We start from the raw sequence: 18,367 nt of genomic DNA, 5'->3' as shown, positions 1-18,367 counted from the left end.
AGGGCATGGGGCGGCCCTCCTGGGGACTAGAAACACCTGAGTCTCCATCCGGTTGCACAGGGACAGCGAACATCAAGGTCACCCCGGTGTGCCCGTAGACGCATGCGCTCCGTTACCTGGACATCATGTCTTTCCACAAAGAAAGAAAGGAGTCAGGCAGCTCCTCTGCATGGACACATAGAGGAAGGGCTGGTGCAGAGTCCCTGAGTGTGGAGAGCGAGGCTGTCCAGCGGCCTCCGGGAGGAAAGCGCCAGGCGGGCAGGGGGCAGCTGTGCTGCAGATGTTGGCAGAGACCCTCTGAGTGCAGAGGGAGGTGGTAGAGGGACAGACGCCCTGAGCAGACGGACAAGAGGGAGCCACAGAGCCCCCGCACTGAACAGCGGCCAGCATTCATCACACACGTGAATTTAGAAGTCCATCCCTTGCAGCCACTCACTTGACTAGGTGGGTCTGTGCATCCTCCATGAGGTGTTCATGGAGACAGCGTTAGGAGCGGATCATGGACTCAGGAAAGCAGGGCTGTTACAGCTTACCCCAGTGGGCCCTCGTGTTTGCACCCCGCATGCCAGAGGCTGCGCCATGATCCTCTGAGCAGACTGGTTCCAGGAGTCCTGTCACCCCGTGCTTGTGGGACCCCACCCGCTGGGATGGGAGGTCTGAAGCCACCCTGCTCTCTGCCTCACCAGATACACGCCCTTTCAGTCAAGGTGCTGGGATGTCCTGCTCCCAGAGGGGACCACACTGCTTCTGCCCCTGCCTCGTCCAGGACAGGACACCTGCCTCCGCCAGCCCGTTGCCTTCCTGCCCAAGGCTGAAGGCAGTTCTGCCTAACAGTCAACTCTCCTCCAGTGCCCGGAGCTCACATCCCAGGGGCAGGCCTCGGGGGTCTGGCAAGGGCCTGCATCTCCATTCTTCTGCAGCAGGGCCGATTCCTGGAGGGCCCCACATGCCAGAACAACCACAGGAGTGGATACAGGAAAAGCAGAAAGGAGGTTGTAAACACTGGACGGCAAGCCGGGACCTGGCAGGCTGGAGCTGACATCAGGGCAGGACCCTGAGGTCACAGCTGTGTCACAGCACAGTGTGATTGTTCTGCATCATGGTGGCCCCAGGCCACCAAGACAAGGCCACCCCATGGCCAGCATCTTGGTGAAGCAGGCAGAGAGGTTTGTCATCTCCTTGAGAGGCTTGTGTGTTTGCAAATGTCATGTTCACGAAGTTTCAATTAACCAGATAGCTCAGTTTTACGAAAGGTTTTTTCTTCAGTGGACGGGGCAGGGAGGTCGTTAGTCGGCTGCCCTATTTGTGATGGTCATTCAGCTGTTTGTTTCGGTACCTCTGGTTTGGCCTAGATGCTTTCACTGTTTAATTAGAGGACTTTGAAATCTTTTTTCTAACAGAAAGAGAAATGTTGCTGAACGAGACTGATGGTTCAGCACTGAATAAACGAGAACCCCTCCCCTGAGAACCAGGCCTGCACCTGCCACGTGTCTTCCCTGGGAACTTGGAGGTAAGAGGGGACTGGTTGCTTTCCAAGAAGCAAGATGTGCTTGGGAATTTCAAATTTCTTGCTGACTAAGGTGTGTATAGTTAAGGCTATGGTCTTTCCAGTAGTCATGTACTGATGTGAGAGCTGGACCATAATGAAGGAAGAACACTGAAGAAATGATGCTTTCGAACTGTGGTGTTGGAGAAGACTCATAAGAGTCCCTTGGACTGCAAGGAGATCAAACCAATCAATCTTAAAGGAAATCTACCCTGAATACTCATTAGAAGGACTGATGCTGAAGCTGAAGCTCCAATCCTTTGGCCACCTGATGCCAAGAGCTGACTCATTGGAAAAGACCCTGATGCTGGGAAAGATTGAGGGCAGGGGGAGAAGAGGGCAGCAGAGGATGAGATGGTTTGATGGACATGAACTTAGTTATGCAAGCTCTGGGAGATGAGAGACTGGGAGGCCTGGCGTGCGCAGTCCATGGGGTCACAAAGAGTTGGACACGACTTAGCAACTGAACACCACCACCAACAAAAATGAATGGCTTCATGTTTTCTCTTTTCCAAAAAAGAAAAAAATTTAAAAATTTTGTGTTTGTCTACACTAGGTCTTTGCTTTGGCGGGTGGGCTTCTCACTGCAGTGGCTTCTCTTGCTGTGGCGCACACGTTCGCGGGCAGGTGGGCACAGTGGCTGTGGCGTGAGGGCTTAGTTGCCCCACGGCCTGTGGCATCTTCCCAGACGTGGGATCGAGCCCATGTCTCCTGCATTGGTAGGCAGATTCTTAACCAATAGTCCACCAGGCAATTCCTCATCAAGCTTTCTCTTGATGCTTCCTTTAATCTTCTTCCTTCAGATATACATATAAAAGACTTCTAAGTAGGGATTTAACCAAATTACATCTAAAACGGTCTGGAATTCAATTCTCAAAGTCTCAGGTATTCCCCAATTTTTGTGAGTCTGGGCACCTGAGCAGACTCCCAGGCCCCAGAGTCAGGGGCTCCTGGCAGAACACACAGCAAAGCAGCCTGGGTTCCTTTTCATGTATCCAAACAGCTCCACGCAGTCACGTTTAAATTAAGATTCTATGAAGGAGAAGGGTCCATTTGGGGCTGCTTATGGCCGCCGGTAAATGAAAATACGTCAGCATTTTCTTCCAAATGTGTATTTAAAATTCACAACATTTGCATTTCTCATCAGTGACACAAGCCAGGGGGACACAGGTGAAGAAATCTTTAGTGGAGGTCTAAGGACTTCAGGGAGCAGAGCCTTGACTTAACAGCAGGTGCAAAACCAGACCCAGATTTCCTCTCCCTTCCTGTGGGACCTGACCAGGTGAGGTGGACTCTTCCTTGCTGTTGTTCTCTCTGGAGGATGAATTTGGCCTCCAACACTGTCGGGACACAGGTGACTGAGGAGAGGGCACCCATGATAAATTTCAGTCTAGCGGACAGGGAAGCTGTGTTGAATGGGTGAAACTTTGGTCCAGGTGGTGGGCTTGGTGTGGAAGCTGAAAAAGAGTGAGATGCCATTTTGGGTGGAAAATGCTGGTAACTGGCATGACTATTGTCCAAACTGAAAATATGGATGCTCTCCAAGATTGAAAACATCAAGCATCTTTTCTGATCAGAAATAATGCCTGGCACACAGTAGCTCTGCAATAATTTTTGGAACGAACTGATGAAAAATCAAATCCACAGAGGAAACGTCTTTCCAAGCTAACCAGAGTCCATTTTGCAGGTGTCACCATGAACCGGTGCACCCAGGAGTGGGCAGATGTTTTCCAGAAAAAGCCAACTAGGAAATCCTTTAGGCTTTGCGGGTCAGACGGCCTCAGTCACAACCATTCAATGCTGCTGCTGTAGTAAGAAAGGACCAGAGACAGTATGTAGACAAATGGGTGTGGCTGTGTGCCAATAAAACTTCAAGAAAACAGACGGAAGCTGGAAGTGGCCCATGGGCCATGCGTGTGACCCTCTGTATGAGATGGACTCATCACCTCTACAGGATAGAGACAGCGCCTGTGTATTCTTTCAGGACCCAGAACTGGATATTTAAGTTAAGTACAAATGTGTTAGAATTGCCCCTCCCAAAGGGAGCCGTCCTACACTGTTGGAGAAAAGGCAAGCTGGTGCAACCACTGTGGAAAACAGCACAGAGGTTCCTCAGAAAACTGAAAAAAAAAGTCACTGTGTGATCCAGCAACACATTCCTGGGCATTTCTCCAGACAAAACTCGAGTTTGAAAGGATACAAGGCTCCCAGTGTCCACAGCAGCACTATTTACAATAGCTAAGACATGGAAGCAACCTAAGTGTCCATCGACCCGTGAATGGGTGAAGAAGATGTGGTGCATACACACACAACGCAATACGACTCAGCCGTGCAAAAGAGCAAAACAATGCCATTTGCAGCTGCAAGGCCATTTGCATCCTGCCATTTGCAGGATGGACCTGGAGATGACCAGACTAAGCGAAGTAAGTCAGATAGAGAAAGACAGTACCATGTGATAGCACTTACATGTGGAATCTAAAATACGACACAAATGAACGAGTCTGTGAAACAGAGACAGACTCACAGACGCAGAGAGCAGACTTGCGGCTGCCGAGGGCAGGAGTGGGGAGGGCTGGAGTGGAGTTTGGGGTTAGCAGATGCAAACGGTGGCACTTAGAATGGATAGACAGCACCGTCCTGCTGGGCAGCCCAGGGAACTATAATCACCACCCTGTGATAAGCCGCAATGGCTAAGAATGTGTAACTGAATCACATTGCTGCACAGCAGAAATAAAACATAGTAAATCAACTACAATTTTAAAAAGAGAAGAAGAAAAACTGCCTCTCCCTTTCCTTCTTGTACTTAAAATTTTTTTAATGTTGTCAAATTACTCTGCATTGTGTTAGAGGTCAATTGAAGGGCTGAAAGCCTTTCTTGGCTCCAGAAGGAGGAACGTGTGCAATCTTTCCTAACTTGGATCTGAGAGCTGTGGTCTAGTGAGCGGCCACCAGGGGGCAGCCAGGACACACAGGAGACGACAGCTTTGCAGGAAGAAGCAGAGTAGAGCCCAGCATCTTGAAGGGCGGCACCGTCCCAGGTCGCATTGTGTGCACTCTTGGGCTGCAAGACCTGGGATCCAGGATGGAAAACGCTGCACCAGAAGTCTTCTTCTGATGCCACCCTCTGCAGACAGTTTGCTGATATGCATTAACATGCATGCATGCTGCTGCTGCTGCTAAGTCGTGTCTGACTCTGTGCGACCCCATAGACAGCAACCCACCAGGCTCCTCTGTCCACAGGATTCTCCAGGCAAGAATACTGGAGTGGGTTGCCATTTCCTCCTCCAACTTGTGCATACAAATACTTAATTCTAAATATGTAAATGTGATGTCCTCCGGACTAGACCAAGAAGCCTGGGATCCTAGGACAGCAAGCCAATATTGCTTTGGGCCTCATTACTTAAATAATTAACCTCAACGTTTGTTTAGGGGAGAGGTCAAGTGCTGTGAGGGGCACGTGGCGGTGCCGAGCCTCACCTGGATGTTGTTGTTGTTTAGGCGCTAAGTCATGTCTGACTCTTTTGTGACCCCATGGGCTGTAGCCCCCCAGGCTCCTTTGTCCATGAAATTTTTCAGACAGGAATACTGGAGTGGGTTGCCATCTCCTTCTCCAGGGGATCTTCCTGACCCAGGGACTGAAGCCATGTCTCCTGCATTGTCAGGTGAATTCTTTACCACTGAGGCATGGATGTATATCATCACAAAATAGGATAAAGAGAAAAAGAATACTCCCCCCTCTCTTGTCAGTCTGAGGGTGCAGCTCCTCGTCCAAGTCCTCCCAGGCTGACTTAGAACGTTGCCTCCTATGCACAGCCCTTATCACATTGGATTAAAGTGATTTTTAAATAGCTTTATTTAATTTCACTGTGCTGTTGCCGTGTGGGCTTTTTTCTAGTTGCAGTGATTGGGGGGCTACTCTCTAGCTGCGGCTCACAGGCTTCCATTGCGGTGGCATCTCTTGTCATGAAGCAGCAGGCTCTAGGGTGCATGGGCTTCGATAGTCGCAGTGAGCGGGCTCAGTGGTTGCACTTCCCGAGCTCCAGAGCACAGGCTCAATAGTTTAGTTGCTCCTCAGCACGTGGGGTCTTCCTGGATCAGGGGTTGAATGCGCGTCTCCTGCACTGGCAGGCAGGTTCTTTACCACTGAGCCACCAGGGAAGCTCCAGTTCCTTCTCCTAATGGTCTGAACCTTTCCCTTCCAATCTCCATGACACCCTTTGTAGATTTTTGCTTCTCTGTGTTGATACTGAATATTTAGACTCACAAGTGACTCCCGGCTCCATGAGAATTTGGGGTAAAGCAGGAGAATGCTCCTTCGGGGACTGCTCTGTCCTGGGTTCAGCAGCCCTACCCCACTCTCCAGTGACCAGCAGGCTCAGGGAGTCGGCTGGTTGGAGGCAAATCCCTCCCCACTCTGAACCAGTTCTAGGTTGAGATTTCCTTCTTTATTCTTCTTCTCATGTTTTCCAAACTTGCCAAAACCTGGAAGAAGCTGTCTAAAAGCCAAGTGGAGGGGAGGGATTGATTTTGACCTGGGGCCAGGAGGTGCAGGAGGCCTCACAGGAGAGGGGTTGGGGGTCTGGCCGTGACACCAGCATGCAGACCACCAGGGCCACTGAACCTCCCGGGGCCCCCTGGCCAAACCCCCGGCTGGGCGAACGGTGAAGGGAGTGCTTCAGGAGACCCCAGTGAAGCAGGTCATGGGCTGCACCGGCAAAAGCCACACGGCTCCAGGGCAGCCAGCACAGGTGGTCACCTGAGAGCCCGGCCACTCCAGCAAACTGCCCAGTGCATCCAGATGCAGCTCACCCCGAAGGCAGGCCCAGCTCCGGGTGCCCAGAGCTGAGATCCTACCTGGCACTGCAGCTGCTCCTCAGGTTGGCACCTTGCAAACAGCACAAACAGCCGCACCCTCTGTCTTCCCTGCAGCTGGCTCACACGCGGCGCCATGAATGTGCCCCTCATCTGTGACTACGGCTCGGGCTTCAGCAAGGTGGGCTTCGCGGGGACCGAGGCACCCCTGGCCGTGTTCCCAACCATCCTCGGGAAACTCCGCCACGAGGTGAGTGCCAGGCATCCTCCCTGGGGGCCGCAGCCCCTCCCCAGCTAAGATTCAAAGGGCCTTGAGCTTTGTCTTAAGACATCCCACCAAGAGGACCTGGCTCAAGATCGCTACACATTGCTTCATCTTTTGCTTTGTGTTGCTTTGCTCGAGCTGCTGGGACAAAGGCCCACAGCCGGGGCAGCTTAAACACCAGACAATTACTCTCTCCAGGCGTGGAGGCTGGAATCCCAGACCCAGCTGTGGGCAGGGCCGGTCCTCCTGAGGCCCCCTCCTGGGCGTGCAGACAGCCGTCTCCTCCCCGTGTCCTCACAGGGTCGTCCCTCTGTGTGTCTGTGTCCTGACCTCCTCTTCTTATAAGGACACCAGTCCTGTGGGTCTAGGGCCCACCCTCGTGACCTCATTTTACTGTAATCACCTCTTTAAGGGCCTGGCTCCCGAAACAGCCACACCCTGAGGTCAGGGCTTCAGCACAGAGTTTTCTGGGAGGGACGCAGTTCAACTGATAACATGCTTTAAGCAGTGATGAAAGTGTGCTTTCTTGGGGGAGGGAAAGGAAGCACCAGCCTTGCCCTGTCTGAGCCCCTTCTCTCTGAGGCCATCCCCTCCCTCCTTCTATGTCTCCTGGCTGCCCCTCCAGCCGCGTCCCCTGGAGCCAGATGGGCTCGTCCTGTGCATCCAAGAAGCGGAGAGAGGAAGGCAAGGCGGGGGGCGGGTAGGGGGGGCGGGGGGGGGCCGGGCGCGGGAAGAGGCAGGGCTGCCAGAGTCAGAGGCAGGGGGACCTGTCGGGTGTGCGGGTTTCCTTGGGGCCTGAGCCACCCGACCTCCCGGAAGAGCCGCCCAAGCTCCCCATGTCTAGCCTTTGTTGCTAGTGGTGGCGGCTGACTTCCGGTCCCGTGGGCTCGGCAGTCTGGGGCAGTGCAAACACTGGAGATAAGACAAGGCTGCAAGAGCCCTGCTTAATCCACTTACTGCGGCTCAGCTGGGTGAGAGAAGGGTCCCGACACCCCTCCAGGCCGCCCTCCCAATGCACAGCTGCAGGCAGAGCTCCGGCCACCGTGACAGCCGCCGGTCAAGGCCAGGAAGGAGCAGACTGTCCGTTGGCCCCTGCCCTCCTTCCACCGTGTCCCCAGAAGCACCAGCTTGGCCAGGGGCCTCCCCTGGCTCCTGCCTCCCAGAGGTTTGGGACCTTTGAGCCCTCTCTGCTGTCCACTCTCTCTTGGAAACTAAACTGTCTCTGAATAATTCCCCACCAGCCTCAAGAGGATGGAAAAGCATTTGCCTCCCCCCTCGCCCACCCTGCTTTGTAGGGGTTTATCTACTCAACAGTTGGGAGGGGGGAATGGGAGTTAGCTGGGGGTGCGTGGCGGAGGGAGGCTTATACTTCATCTGTTGTAGCTGCTGCTGGGTTAGTGCCCTGGGGAGGCTGTGACGAGGGCTGCTGTCTTGGTGCCGAGACAGCGTAACTTCGGACCCTCCTGGTTCTGGAGTCGCAGGTCCAGAATCAAGGTGTTGTCGACGGAAGCAAAGAGACAAACTGGCACAGCCTCAAAGCTGAATATTCTGTTTTGTTCAGTGGACTTACGGAGGGACTTCGGTCCAGTAGACAGGCTCTCAGGTCGCTCTGAGGATCTGCTCTGCAGGGTAAGGGAGGAACCAGGGGATATAGGGGTTTTTGTGATGAAAACCAGGTAGTCGGTACATCACAAGATTGCTCTTAGTTAAGGAAAAGCACATATCTCAAGTCAATAAATTTAGCGGTCTTCTCTATACGGGAAGAGGCAAGAGTCTGGGCTCGTTGGAATCATTCCTTTGATATGCACTTCGACCGTCTGGTGAAGAACCCGCCTGCCAATTCAGAGATGCAGGTTTGATCCCTGGGTCGGGAAGATCCCCTGGAGAAGGAATAGGTTGCCCACTCCAGTATTCTTGGACTTCCCTGGTGGCTCAGACAGTAAAGAATCCACCGGCAATGCAGGAGACCTGGGTTCAGTCCCTGGGTTGGGAAGATCCCCTGGAGAAAGTAATGGCAACCCACTCCAGCAATCTTGTCTGGAGAATCCCATGGACAGGGAGCCTGGTGGGGTACAGTTCATGAGGTTGCAAAGAGTTGGACACAACTGAGCGACTAGCGCTTTCAGCTGTCTGGGGCCGGCATCTGCTTTTCTCCATCCCGAGTCCCCTGTGGGTGCACAGTCGGGGGGCTTGTTGGCCGCGACACCCTCTGTTTACTTATACAACAGGTGACAGCGTGTCGCAGGACCACGTTTTCCAGGGTCTGGGGGAGGGTCCTCCCGGCGTCTTCCCACTTCCGGTGACGTTCACGGCGGAGTCTTCCCACTTCCGGTGGCGTTCACGGCCTGAGGCTGGATCTCTGCGGCGTGTGGCTCCGTCTTCACGTGGCTTCTCTCTCCTCCTTCCCCTTCTCTGCTCACTCTCCCCTCCCTTCTCATAAGGGCACTTGCCACTGGGTCTCCCTGCCCTAAATCCAGCCGCATTCCAGATCCCTAAAAGAGTCACATCGGCAAAGACCCTGTTCCCAAGCAAGGTCGCGCTCACGTGGGTTCTGGGGCCTACACGTGGACCTATCTCAGGAACCGCCATTCAAACCTCTGCTCTGCTCTGATGCTGGAGCTGGGGCTCCTCTACCAGCCGGCCTCTGAGAGGTTGTGCAAGTAGGAGGCACCAAAGCCACTCGGAAGGCGGCAGGAGGGGCAGGCTGCCTGCTTTCCCACACTGTTAAGCCCCACTACCCCCCAGCAGCAGGCAGCCCTCATCCTCCCCTCCATCCAAGGATCGCCCTGCGGCCCCAGGAGGGCCCCTCCCAGCCCTGAGGGACCTCCTCTGAGCCTTTGTTCTGCAAACCCACCGCCCGGTTCTTCCCACAGTCAGGCGGCCTCCAGGGGGTCCTACTCTCTGCCCTTCTTGCGCTTTCAGACTCCCAGCGCGGTGTAACCGCCTCCCTGTACTCAGTCCCTCTGTTTGAAGCCCTCAATGTGACATCTCTTGCCCCAACAGGTGTGATCATTTGTCCTGCAAGGTCAAACTTAACACTGAACCTAAAGCGGTGGGAAAGGGGGTTCAAGAGGGAGGGGTTATAACTAACGCTGATTCATGTTGATGTATGGCAAAAACCATCACAATATTGTAATTATCCTCTAACTAAAAGAAAGAAATAAAGAAATAGCCTAAATCCTAAAAAAAAAAAAAAAAAAAAAAATTAACGTTGGCCCACAGAACAACATGCTACAGCCCCAGGGAGGGTGTAATACCTGTTCACTCTACAAAGAGGTTCAATGAGAAACAGTGCAGGTTACATACCTGGGGAGGCACAAGATTACTGCAAAAAAGTTCAAATTCCTCACCAAAATGGCACCGTGTGACCAAGACGAATGATCAGGCAGCAAACCCTCTATCGGAACCGCAGCCTACTGGGTTCTCAGTCTTCGTGTTCTGTAAGGCATCTTGGTGCCACCTGTCCGGGCTTCGGGCAAGTCCCTGGTGAAGCTTCTGCCTCCAAGAGGGGTCGGCACATGGCAGGATGCTCCGCGTGGGCTCATTTCCATCTGTGCCAACCACACCATGGTCCCTCCCGGGCCCTTCTGTGTGGCAGCAGGAGGGCAGGGAGACCCCTCGTGGGGGACCTCTGGCCATGGAGGGGTGGGACAGGCTCTGCCCAGAGTCACGCAACCGCTGTAACCAAAGCAGCCGTCAGACCCGAGCTCCATCCACATTGAACCAGGACGAGGCTGCCTCTTCCTCATTCCCACAGGCACCCCTGGTTCCTCTCCCTTCTCATGAAGGTTGGGCTGAGCTGAAATCTGCCCAATGTGTCAGCGGATACTTTCGGTTTATAAAACGTTTTCCAAGCCACAGACTTACTAGACTTCATCCCTGGCAACACTGTGGCCGGCCACTGTCATACCGGCCAGAGAAGGAAGCGGAGCTCAGACAGAGCAGACTCCATGCGTGAGGTGCACGGCCTCTTCCGCCTAAAATACAAATTCCTGAGATGGAAGAGCTCTGTGTGGAGGAGCTGTGGTGCTCCCTGAGGGGCCTTTCTCTGAAATCCGCTGCAGCAGGGCAGCCTGGCACCACCAGGCCATTGGATCACCAGCATCACTGCCGCATGCACCATCGCAGCCTGGCACCATGCAGCATGGCCCGCGTGCACCAGCACACCACCGCAGCCCCCTGCCTCCACACCAGCACCAGCTTGCCCCGGGACACCAGGGCCGTGCTGCCCACAGATGACTCGTAGCCAACAACGGAGCACGGCAGGGACAGCCAGGCAGACCCACTTCTGGGAGACACGAATGAATGAATGACCCTGATGAATGATGTTGGCTCAAGGACTTCTCCAGGTTGCCCATCCAGCCTGCTGTCCTGGCCTCAGAATCGGACGACAGCCTGTGTCTCTCCTCATCTGCGTGTTCCCGAATAAAATCCTTGTACTGTTCATCTCCTCTTGGTGTCTGGTTCTTGGTGGACTCAGATTAACACAGAGCTGACTCTCAGATCGTTTCCAAATGATGGAATGCATGGTTTAACCTGCATGAAAGTAGATTTGTCTTCCCCCAAATAACGGATTATATTAAATTGGAGACTCGCCCTGCTTACTTTCCAAAGCAAAGATAGAAGCCAGTGTGTCCGCCCCCACCCCCACTTCCAGAGCTCCTTCCTTCCCACCCCTCTCTCTGTGGCCTTAGTCTCCTCACCTACAAAGCGGACAAGAGCCCGTCCCAGCAGGGGTTCCTGGGTGCACCTTCTGCTTGCTGGTCATCTGCTGAAACCCCTTAGCAGCATTTTGACACAGTGTGGGGGTCTGAGGGGGCCACCAGCAGCAGTGCTGTGACCCGGAGTGGCCCCGGCATCACACTGGGGCTCCCCGCCGTCCACTGTGCACCCACAGACCCAAGTCAAGGGAGATGCTGCTGAGGGCAGACGTGGCCTGGCCTGTGTGTTTCAGAAGCTGTTGGTGGGAATGGAAGAGGAAGACTGGTTCATCGGAAATGAGGTTCCGAAAAACCAAGGGAAACTCAACCTCTTATACCCCGTCTCTAGGGCTGCCATCACCAACTGGGACGACATGGAGAAGGTAGGCAGTGGCTGCTGTTGGGTGGGCTGTGCTCAAGGGCCCCCACCAATGCCTGGGGTGGCCTGCTGCCCGGCACCTCAGAAGGGACGTACAGACAACATCCAGGGCTTTCCCGGCATCTCCCGGCTCTGGGTCTCTGGAGATGCTACATCGCAGTACTCACCATACAGGTCTTAGAACCACAGACCTGGGCCTGAATCCCGTCTCCATCATGCATGACCTGCATCATTTTGGACCCGTAATTTGGCTCTCTGGTCCTCAGTTTCCTAATCTGTAGGAAAGGGATATAACTTTTCCTACCATATAACACTGATGTGAGAATTAAAGGAGACAATGGATTAAAAAAAAATCTGAAACATGCTCCACACTTATTAAGATGACTGTTATCTTAAAAACAAATAAACACCTCACCCCTCACCCTCCACCAAATGACAAATGTTGGTGAGAATGAGGAGTCAGAAATTTGGAATTCTCAGACACTCTTGGTGGGAATGTAAAACAGTGCAGTCACTATAGGGAACAATATAATGATTCCCCAAAAATCATGCTAGAATCACCGCGAACGTGAGTGTGCTAGTCACCCAGTCGTGTCCGACTCTTTGAGACCCTGTGGACTGTAGCCCACCTGGCTCCTCTGTCCATGGAATTCTCCAGGCAAGAGTACTGGAGTGGGTTTCCATTCCCTTCTCCAGGAAACCTTCCCGACCCAAGGATCGAACCCAGGGTATCCTGTAGATCAATCAGTCTCCGGAAGATTTTTGCTGTCTGAGCCACCAGGGAAGCAATCCCCCTTCAGAGTGAATCCCCAAAGACTTGGAAGCAAGGCCAGGAAGAGATATTTGTACACATGTGTTCATAGCAGTAAGGTTCACAGCAGCTAAAAGGTAGACATGATCTAAGTGTCCTTCAGTGAATGACTGGACGCACGCAACGTGGCCCTTCCACACAGTGGAATTGTATCTGGTCTTTAACAGGAAGGAAATCCTGACACAGCTGCAACGGGGGTGAACCTTGAGGACAGGATGCTCAGTGAAATGGGGCAGTCACAGAAGGACAGTAACGTACGACGCCACTTCTATGAGGACCGAGGGTCATCCAATTCATGGAGACAGAGAGTGGGAGGTTGGGGACCAGGGGCTGGGGGAGGGGATGGAGAGTTAGTGTTTACTGGGGAGAGTGTCAGTTTGGGGAGATAGAAAGTTCTGGAGATGGACGGAGGCGATGGTTGTGCGACAGTGTTCATGCACTTAGTGCCCTGGACTGCACAGCTGGAAAAAGCTTACAGTGGTGAAGTTTGCGCTCCGTGTATCTTTCCTATTGTTGCTCAGTCGCTCAGTCGTGTCTGACTCTTTGTGACCCCATGGATTGCAGCACACCAGGCCTCCCTGTCCCTCACTATCTCCCAGAGTTTGCCCAAGTTCATGCCCATTGAGTGTGCGATGCCATCCAACCATGTCCAGTGCAGTATGGATGGGATGGACACAGCTGCCTTGAACCACTCTCTCAGTAGCTGAGGGCTCCGTATGTAGTTGAACAGGGTCACATTGCCGTGGATGATGCGTTAACTATCCAAGGCTTAAGGTCATCCCGACACGGAGTGGCTGGAAACAGGGATGGTCACCGGTTACCTCCCACAGTTTCCGTGGGCCAGGAACTCGGGGGCAGCTTAGCTGGGTGGTTCTGGCTTGATTCTCATGGGGTTGCAGGCAGGTGTTGGCTGGGGCTCTGGCGTCCGAAGGCTCGACTAGAGCCGGAGGACCCATTTCTGAGATGCTGCTCTGCAGGGCCAGCAAGCGGGCCCCTCTCGACGTGGCCTCTCTGTGGGGCCTCCCTGTGGTCCTCACGGCCCGCGGCTGGCCTCCTCCTGGGTGGGAAATGGTAGGGGCCGGGGTGGGGGCTGCGGGGCGCTGACAGTCGCGCCCCCTCTCTCGTCAGATCTGGCACTATTCCTTCTACCAGATGCTCCACGTCGCCCCAGAGCAGCACCCTCTGCTGATGGCAGAGCCGCCCTTGAACTCCATATCCAGTAAAGAGAGACTGTCACAGGTAAGAGGCCAGGAGGGGAGCTCGGGGGTCAGGGAGCAGGCTGGTGGAGGGCGGCAGGGGCCCCTCCCCAACCTTGGGAGAGACAGAGACGCCAGCGAGACCTGACCCTTTCGGTATCAGCAAGAGTGACAGCTTCCACCAGAGGGCTCACAAACCATCGAGCACAGGTAAGCTGTTGAAGCTGGATGGTTTCATCTGGACCTGCAGCCACGCTACGTGCAGGGCGCTTATGTGCCCCTTTGGGCAGGCAGGGAAACTGGGGCTTCCAGGAGCCGAGGCAGTCGTTGGCTGAGGTTGCACAGCGAGTGGCCTGTGGACACACCCAACCCCCGGGATCTGTGTTTGCAGTGTGTTCTCAGCATTGATGCCCGGTGTGTCCGGCCTGCGGGTCTAAGCCTGACTTAAAAGCTCCAGGGCCTCCTCCACCTCTAGGCCTCACCCCTGGCTTGCCCCCCAACCCCAAGGAGTGGGTGATGTGTGCTGGTTGGATTGCCTCAGCTTGAACTGGGTTGAACTGGGTGACGGAGCCCATCAAGGCTGGTGGGGAAGGGGATGCACCCCCAGTGCAGATGGCAGAGCCCTCCTCAGGGCTGGTATGGGGTCCAGGTGGGGCAAGAGCTGCAACGGCTGCCTAATGAGGACGTCAGCGAGCTAATGAAGCAAGCAGCCAGGTTCTGCCACCTGGCTCGGACTCCTGGAGCCCAGCGGCGCTTCCCGTGGTGAGCGGTGAGGACATCAGCGAGCTAATGAAGCAAGCAGCCAGGTTCTGCCACCTGGCTCGGACTCCTGGAGCCCAGCGGCGCTTCCCGCGGTGAGCGGTGAGGACGTCAGCGAGCTAATGAAGCAAGCAGCCAGGTTCTGCCACCTGGCTCGGACTCCTGGAGCCCAGCGGCGCTTCCCGCGGTGAGCGGTGACCCAGCAGGCATGCCCAGCGGCCGGAGGCACCACCTGCCCAGGGAGGAGGCTCCCTCCGCGGCCCAGAAACAGAGCGGCGTCCACCGCAGCACAGATGTGAGCCCTGCCTCATTTAACACAGGGCTCGGGGGCTCCCACGAGTCCTCCCCTGCACGTGGGTGGTGGGCCATGCTAGGCACGTGGACTTGGCATAAGCCTCAGTCCTGCCACAGCAGACAGCAGCTTTGAGAATGCCCAGTGCCCGAAGGGGCCCGTGTGAGCTGGAGAGAAAAGAGAGAGACAGAAGCATCCTTCCCCCGAGGGAACGCACTGCTCCAGACAGTCTTGTTCAGGGCTTCCCAGGGAAGCAGAACCAGGAGGAGATAGACATTCAGTGGAGGAGACCCACAGAGTCAAGGGATTTATACCTGTCCCTCCTGAAGGAAACCAACCCTCCAGTGAATATCCACTGGAAGGAATGATGCTGAAGCTGAAGCTCCAATCCTTGGCCACCTGATGCAAAGAGCCAACTCATTGGAAAAGACCCTGATGCCGGGAAAGATTGAGGGCAGGAGGAGAAGGGGGCGACAGAGGATGAGATAGTTGGATGGCATCACCAACTCAATGGACAAGAGTTTGACCAAACTCTGGGAGATGGTGATGTACAGGGAAGCCTGGTGTGCTGCAGTCCCTGGGGTTGCAAAGAATTGAACATGACTGAGCGACTGAATGACAACAAGGAGAAATACATATTATTATAAAGAGTCAATGAGGATCATGGGAGCCGGCAAGTCCCAGCATCTGCAGCCAGCAGGATGGACCCCAGGACAGCCAGTGGTCTAAGTCAGTCGAAAACCACAAAAAAACTGATGTCCCAGGATTTCCTGAGGGCTCAGTGGTAAAAATCTGCCTGCCAACACGGGAGACACCGGTTCGATCCCTGATCTGGGAAGATTCCGCATGCCTCGGGCAACGAAGCCCGTGTGCTGCAACTACTGAGCCTGTGCTCCAGAGCTCGGGAGTCGCGCTTACTGAGCCTGCAAACCCTGGAGCCTGGGCTCCACAGCAAGAGAAGCCACAGTAACAAGAAGCTTGTGCTGGCTGCAACTAGAAAACGCCCGAGCAGCAACAAAGACCCAGCACAGCCAAAAATAAATAAAATAATAATAAGGAATATATTAGGAAATAAAAAGACCCGATGTCCCAGCTCAAAGGCAGTCAGGCAGGAGGAATGCCCTCTCCTTCAGGGAAGTTCAGGTCTTCTGTTGTAGTCAGCCCTTCAGCTGATTAGATGAGAGCCACCTTCCCTGGTGGCTCAGGCGGTAAAGAATCTGACTGCAGTGAAGGAGACCTGGGTTTGATCCCTGGGTCGGAAAGATCCCCTGGAGAAGGGAATGACTACCCACTCCAGTATTCTGGCCTGGAGAATCCCATGGACTGAGGAGCCTGGCGGGCTATAGTCCATGGGGTCACAAAGAGTCCAACGTGCCTGAGCGACTAACACTTTCACTTTTACGACACTCATTTTGGGAAAAGCAATCTGCTTTGCTCAGTCTGTGGGTGGCGCTAGTGGTAAAGAGCCTGCCTGCCAATGTAGGAGACTTAAGAGACACAGGTCCAGTACCTGGGTGGGGAAGATCCCCTGGAGAAGGAAATGGCAACCCACTCCAGTATTCTTGCTTGGAGAATCTCATGGACAGAGGAGCCTGGCGGGCCGCAGTCCATGGGGCTGCAAGAGTCGGCCACGACTGAGCGACTGAGCACAGCACTTAGCCCATGAACTTAATTGCCAGTCTCATCCAGAAACACCCTCAGACACACCCAGACCCATGTTTGACCCAATGTCTGGCCCCCCTGTGCCCAGGCAAGTTGACCAGCCTCGCACTAACTGCAGTGCCGGCCACAAGGCCTGGCTCGGGCACTTCCCCACCACCCCCAGGCCCGCTCCCTGCCCTTCTGCCACGACTGTCTCTGAGTTCACTCCCTAATTGTATCAGGATCCCAGCAGGAAACCAAAGGATGCCCACATGGGGTAGCGTTGGTGAGAGTTTATTGAAGAGCCAACAGACATGGGTGAGCCCAAGTCTCAGAACAGGCACAGGAGAGGCTCAGGGCTCTGGGCTGGCGATGAGCTGACACACCCGCCGGGGCTGAGTGGGCAGCCGGAGGGCACGAGCAGCCAGAGGGGCCAGGAGGGAGGGGGCACGAGCAGCCAGAGGGGCCAGGAGGGAGGGGGCACGAGCAGCCAGAGGGGCCAGGAGGGAGGGGGCACGAGCAGCCAGAGGGGCCAGGAGGGAGGGGGCACCAGCAGCCAGAGGGGCCAGGAGGGAGGGCGTGGGCACGCCAGCGGCCCAGTGCCTTCTCCCACCTCCTCGTCTCCCCTTCGGGACCCCCACGGGCAGATCCCCGTGGGTCACCCCGGGCAGGGGACCTGGGAGCGCAGCCCAGGATGGAGCAGTGCTGAAGGGCGGGGGCTTCTGCAGACAAACCCGGGCAGCCGGCCGTGGCGGCTGCACTGGGGCCCAGAATGCCCCCTCCCTGCGGACAGGGGACTTCACACCTGCAGCTCTGCACCAAGCTCCCCGTCCTGCCCCAGCCTTCCAGCCGGTCCTCTTCCTGCCTTTGGCCCTCCGTCCAGAAGCTGATACAACCGGGTCTCCTCCTGGAGACAAGCAGGCTGAGGACTGCGGGGCTGGTTCTCCTCCGAGAATAAATGTGTATCTGAAGAGGATTTCTGGGGGCCAGGTCCCAGGAGAAAAACCAGTGTAGGGTCAGCCCAGCACACAGGGAAGGGCGTGGGCTGGCATTGAGACCCCCAAGTGCTGGCCCCGTGACCTCGGGTGGGTGACTGGTCCTCTCGGTGTCCTGGTGCCCCCTCAGAGGATGATAACGGTATCACCTGGGGGCGCCATGGAAATGAGATGAGTTAACTCTGTGAAGCGCTTGTCCCAATGCTTAGCACCATCAAGCACTCACTAAATGCTGGTTCTTGTCCCTAGGCCTCTGTTTTCTCATCTATGAAATGGGGGCTTGACCTCAGGTTCCCTGAAGACCCTTCCAAGCTCTTGCCAGGCCAGGGGGAGTGGAGCTGGTTTTTCCTTTGTGTTTTTAAGGGGAAGGGTCTCTAGCTGAATCGTAAAAGCTGCCCTCCCACCTCCACTAGGATCCAAATTCCAGGATCCAGTTGTGGGGGGAGCCCAAGAATGGCACAGACTCACAGGCTAATCTTCATGCGGACGTGTGTTCTCATCTCTCATGGTAAATCATCAAGCCCCCAGACCCTGCTCTGTAATAATCCCCTTAGAGGGTAGCACGCTCTGTGAGTCACACACTCAGTGGTGTGTGTTCCATGTATAATGCTGTTTAAAAAGGCTGTCTTGACCTGGCTTGGGGTCTTGGCTAGAGATGTATAATGCTGTTTAAAAAGGCTGTCTTGACCTGGCTTGGGGTCTTGGCTAGAGATGTATAATGCTGTTTAAAAAGGCTGTCTTGACCTGGCTTGGGGTCTTGGCTAGAGGCTGGTTAATTTCCCTCTTGGGCAGCGAGTTAAGCCCACACCCCAACCCTCTGACTGTGGTCCTGTCACACACCCCAGGGCCCTATGCTGCTGCGTCGCTTCAGTCGTGTCCGACTCTGCGACGCCATACGGCAGCCCACCAGGCTCCCCCGTCCCTGGGATTCTCCAGGCAAGAACACCAGAGTGGGTTGCCATTTCCTTCTC

The 18,367-nt window shown here is 54.9% G+C and overlaps 1 protein-coding gene across 3 annotated transcripts in view; it reads left to right on the top strand.

Annotated features, from left to right (window-relative positions):
- Window positions 1–1,167: 1,167 nt before the first annotated feature.
- Window positions 1,168–18,367, top strand: part of LOC139180665 (actin, alpha skeletal muscle 2-like) — a 38,149-nt gene continuing 20,949 nt past the window's right edge. The window contains exons 1-4 of one of the 3 annotated variants that reach the window (XM_070782740.1): window positions 1,168–1,510; window positions 6,476–6,608; window positions 11,578–11,706; window positions 13,666–13,752. In XM_070782740.1, the coding sequence (XP_070638841.1) occupies window positions 6,495–6,608; window positions 11,578–11,706; window positions 13,666–13,752 (330 nt within the window). In that variant the 5' untranslated portion in view covers window positions 1,168–1,510; window positions 6,476–6,494. Of the gene's footprint in view, window positions 1,511–6,475; window positions 6,609–11,577; window positions 11,707–12,634; window positions 12,768–13,641; window positions 13,753–18,367 lie in introns of those variants that run through there. The other 2 variants (XM_070782739.1, XM_070782741.1) reach the window with 2 other exon arrangements.

The sequence above is a fragment of the Bos indicus genome, chromosome 29 (assembly GCF_029378745.1).
Source record: "Bos indicus isolate NIAB-ARS_2022 breed Sahiwal x Tharparkar chromosome 29, NIAB-ARS_B.indTharparkar_mat_pri_1.0, whole genome shotgun sequence".
Lineage (NCBI taxonomy): Eukaryota > Metazoa > Chordata > Mammalia > Artiodactyla > Bovidae > Bos > Bos indicus.
This window is presented reverse-complemented; position numbering and strand designations above follow the sequence as displayed.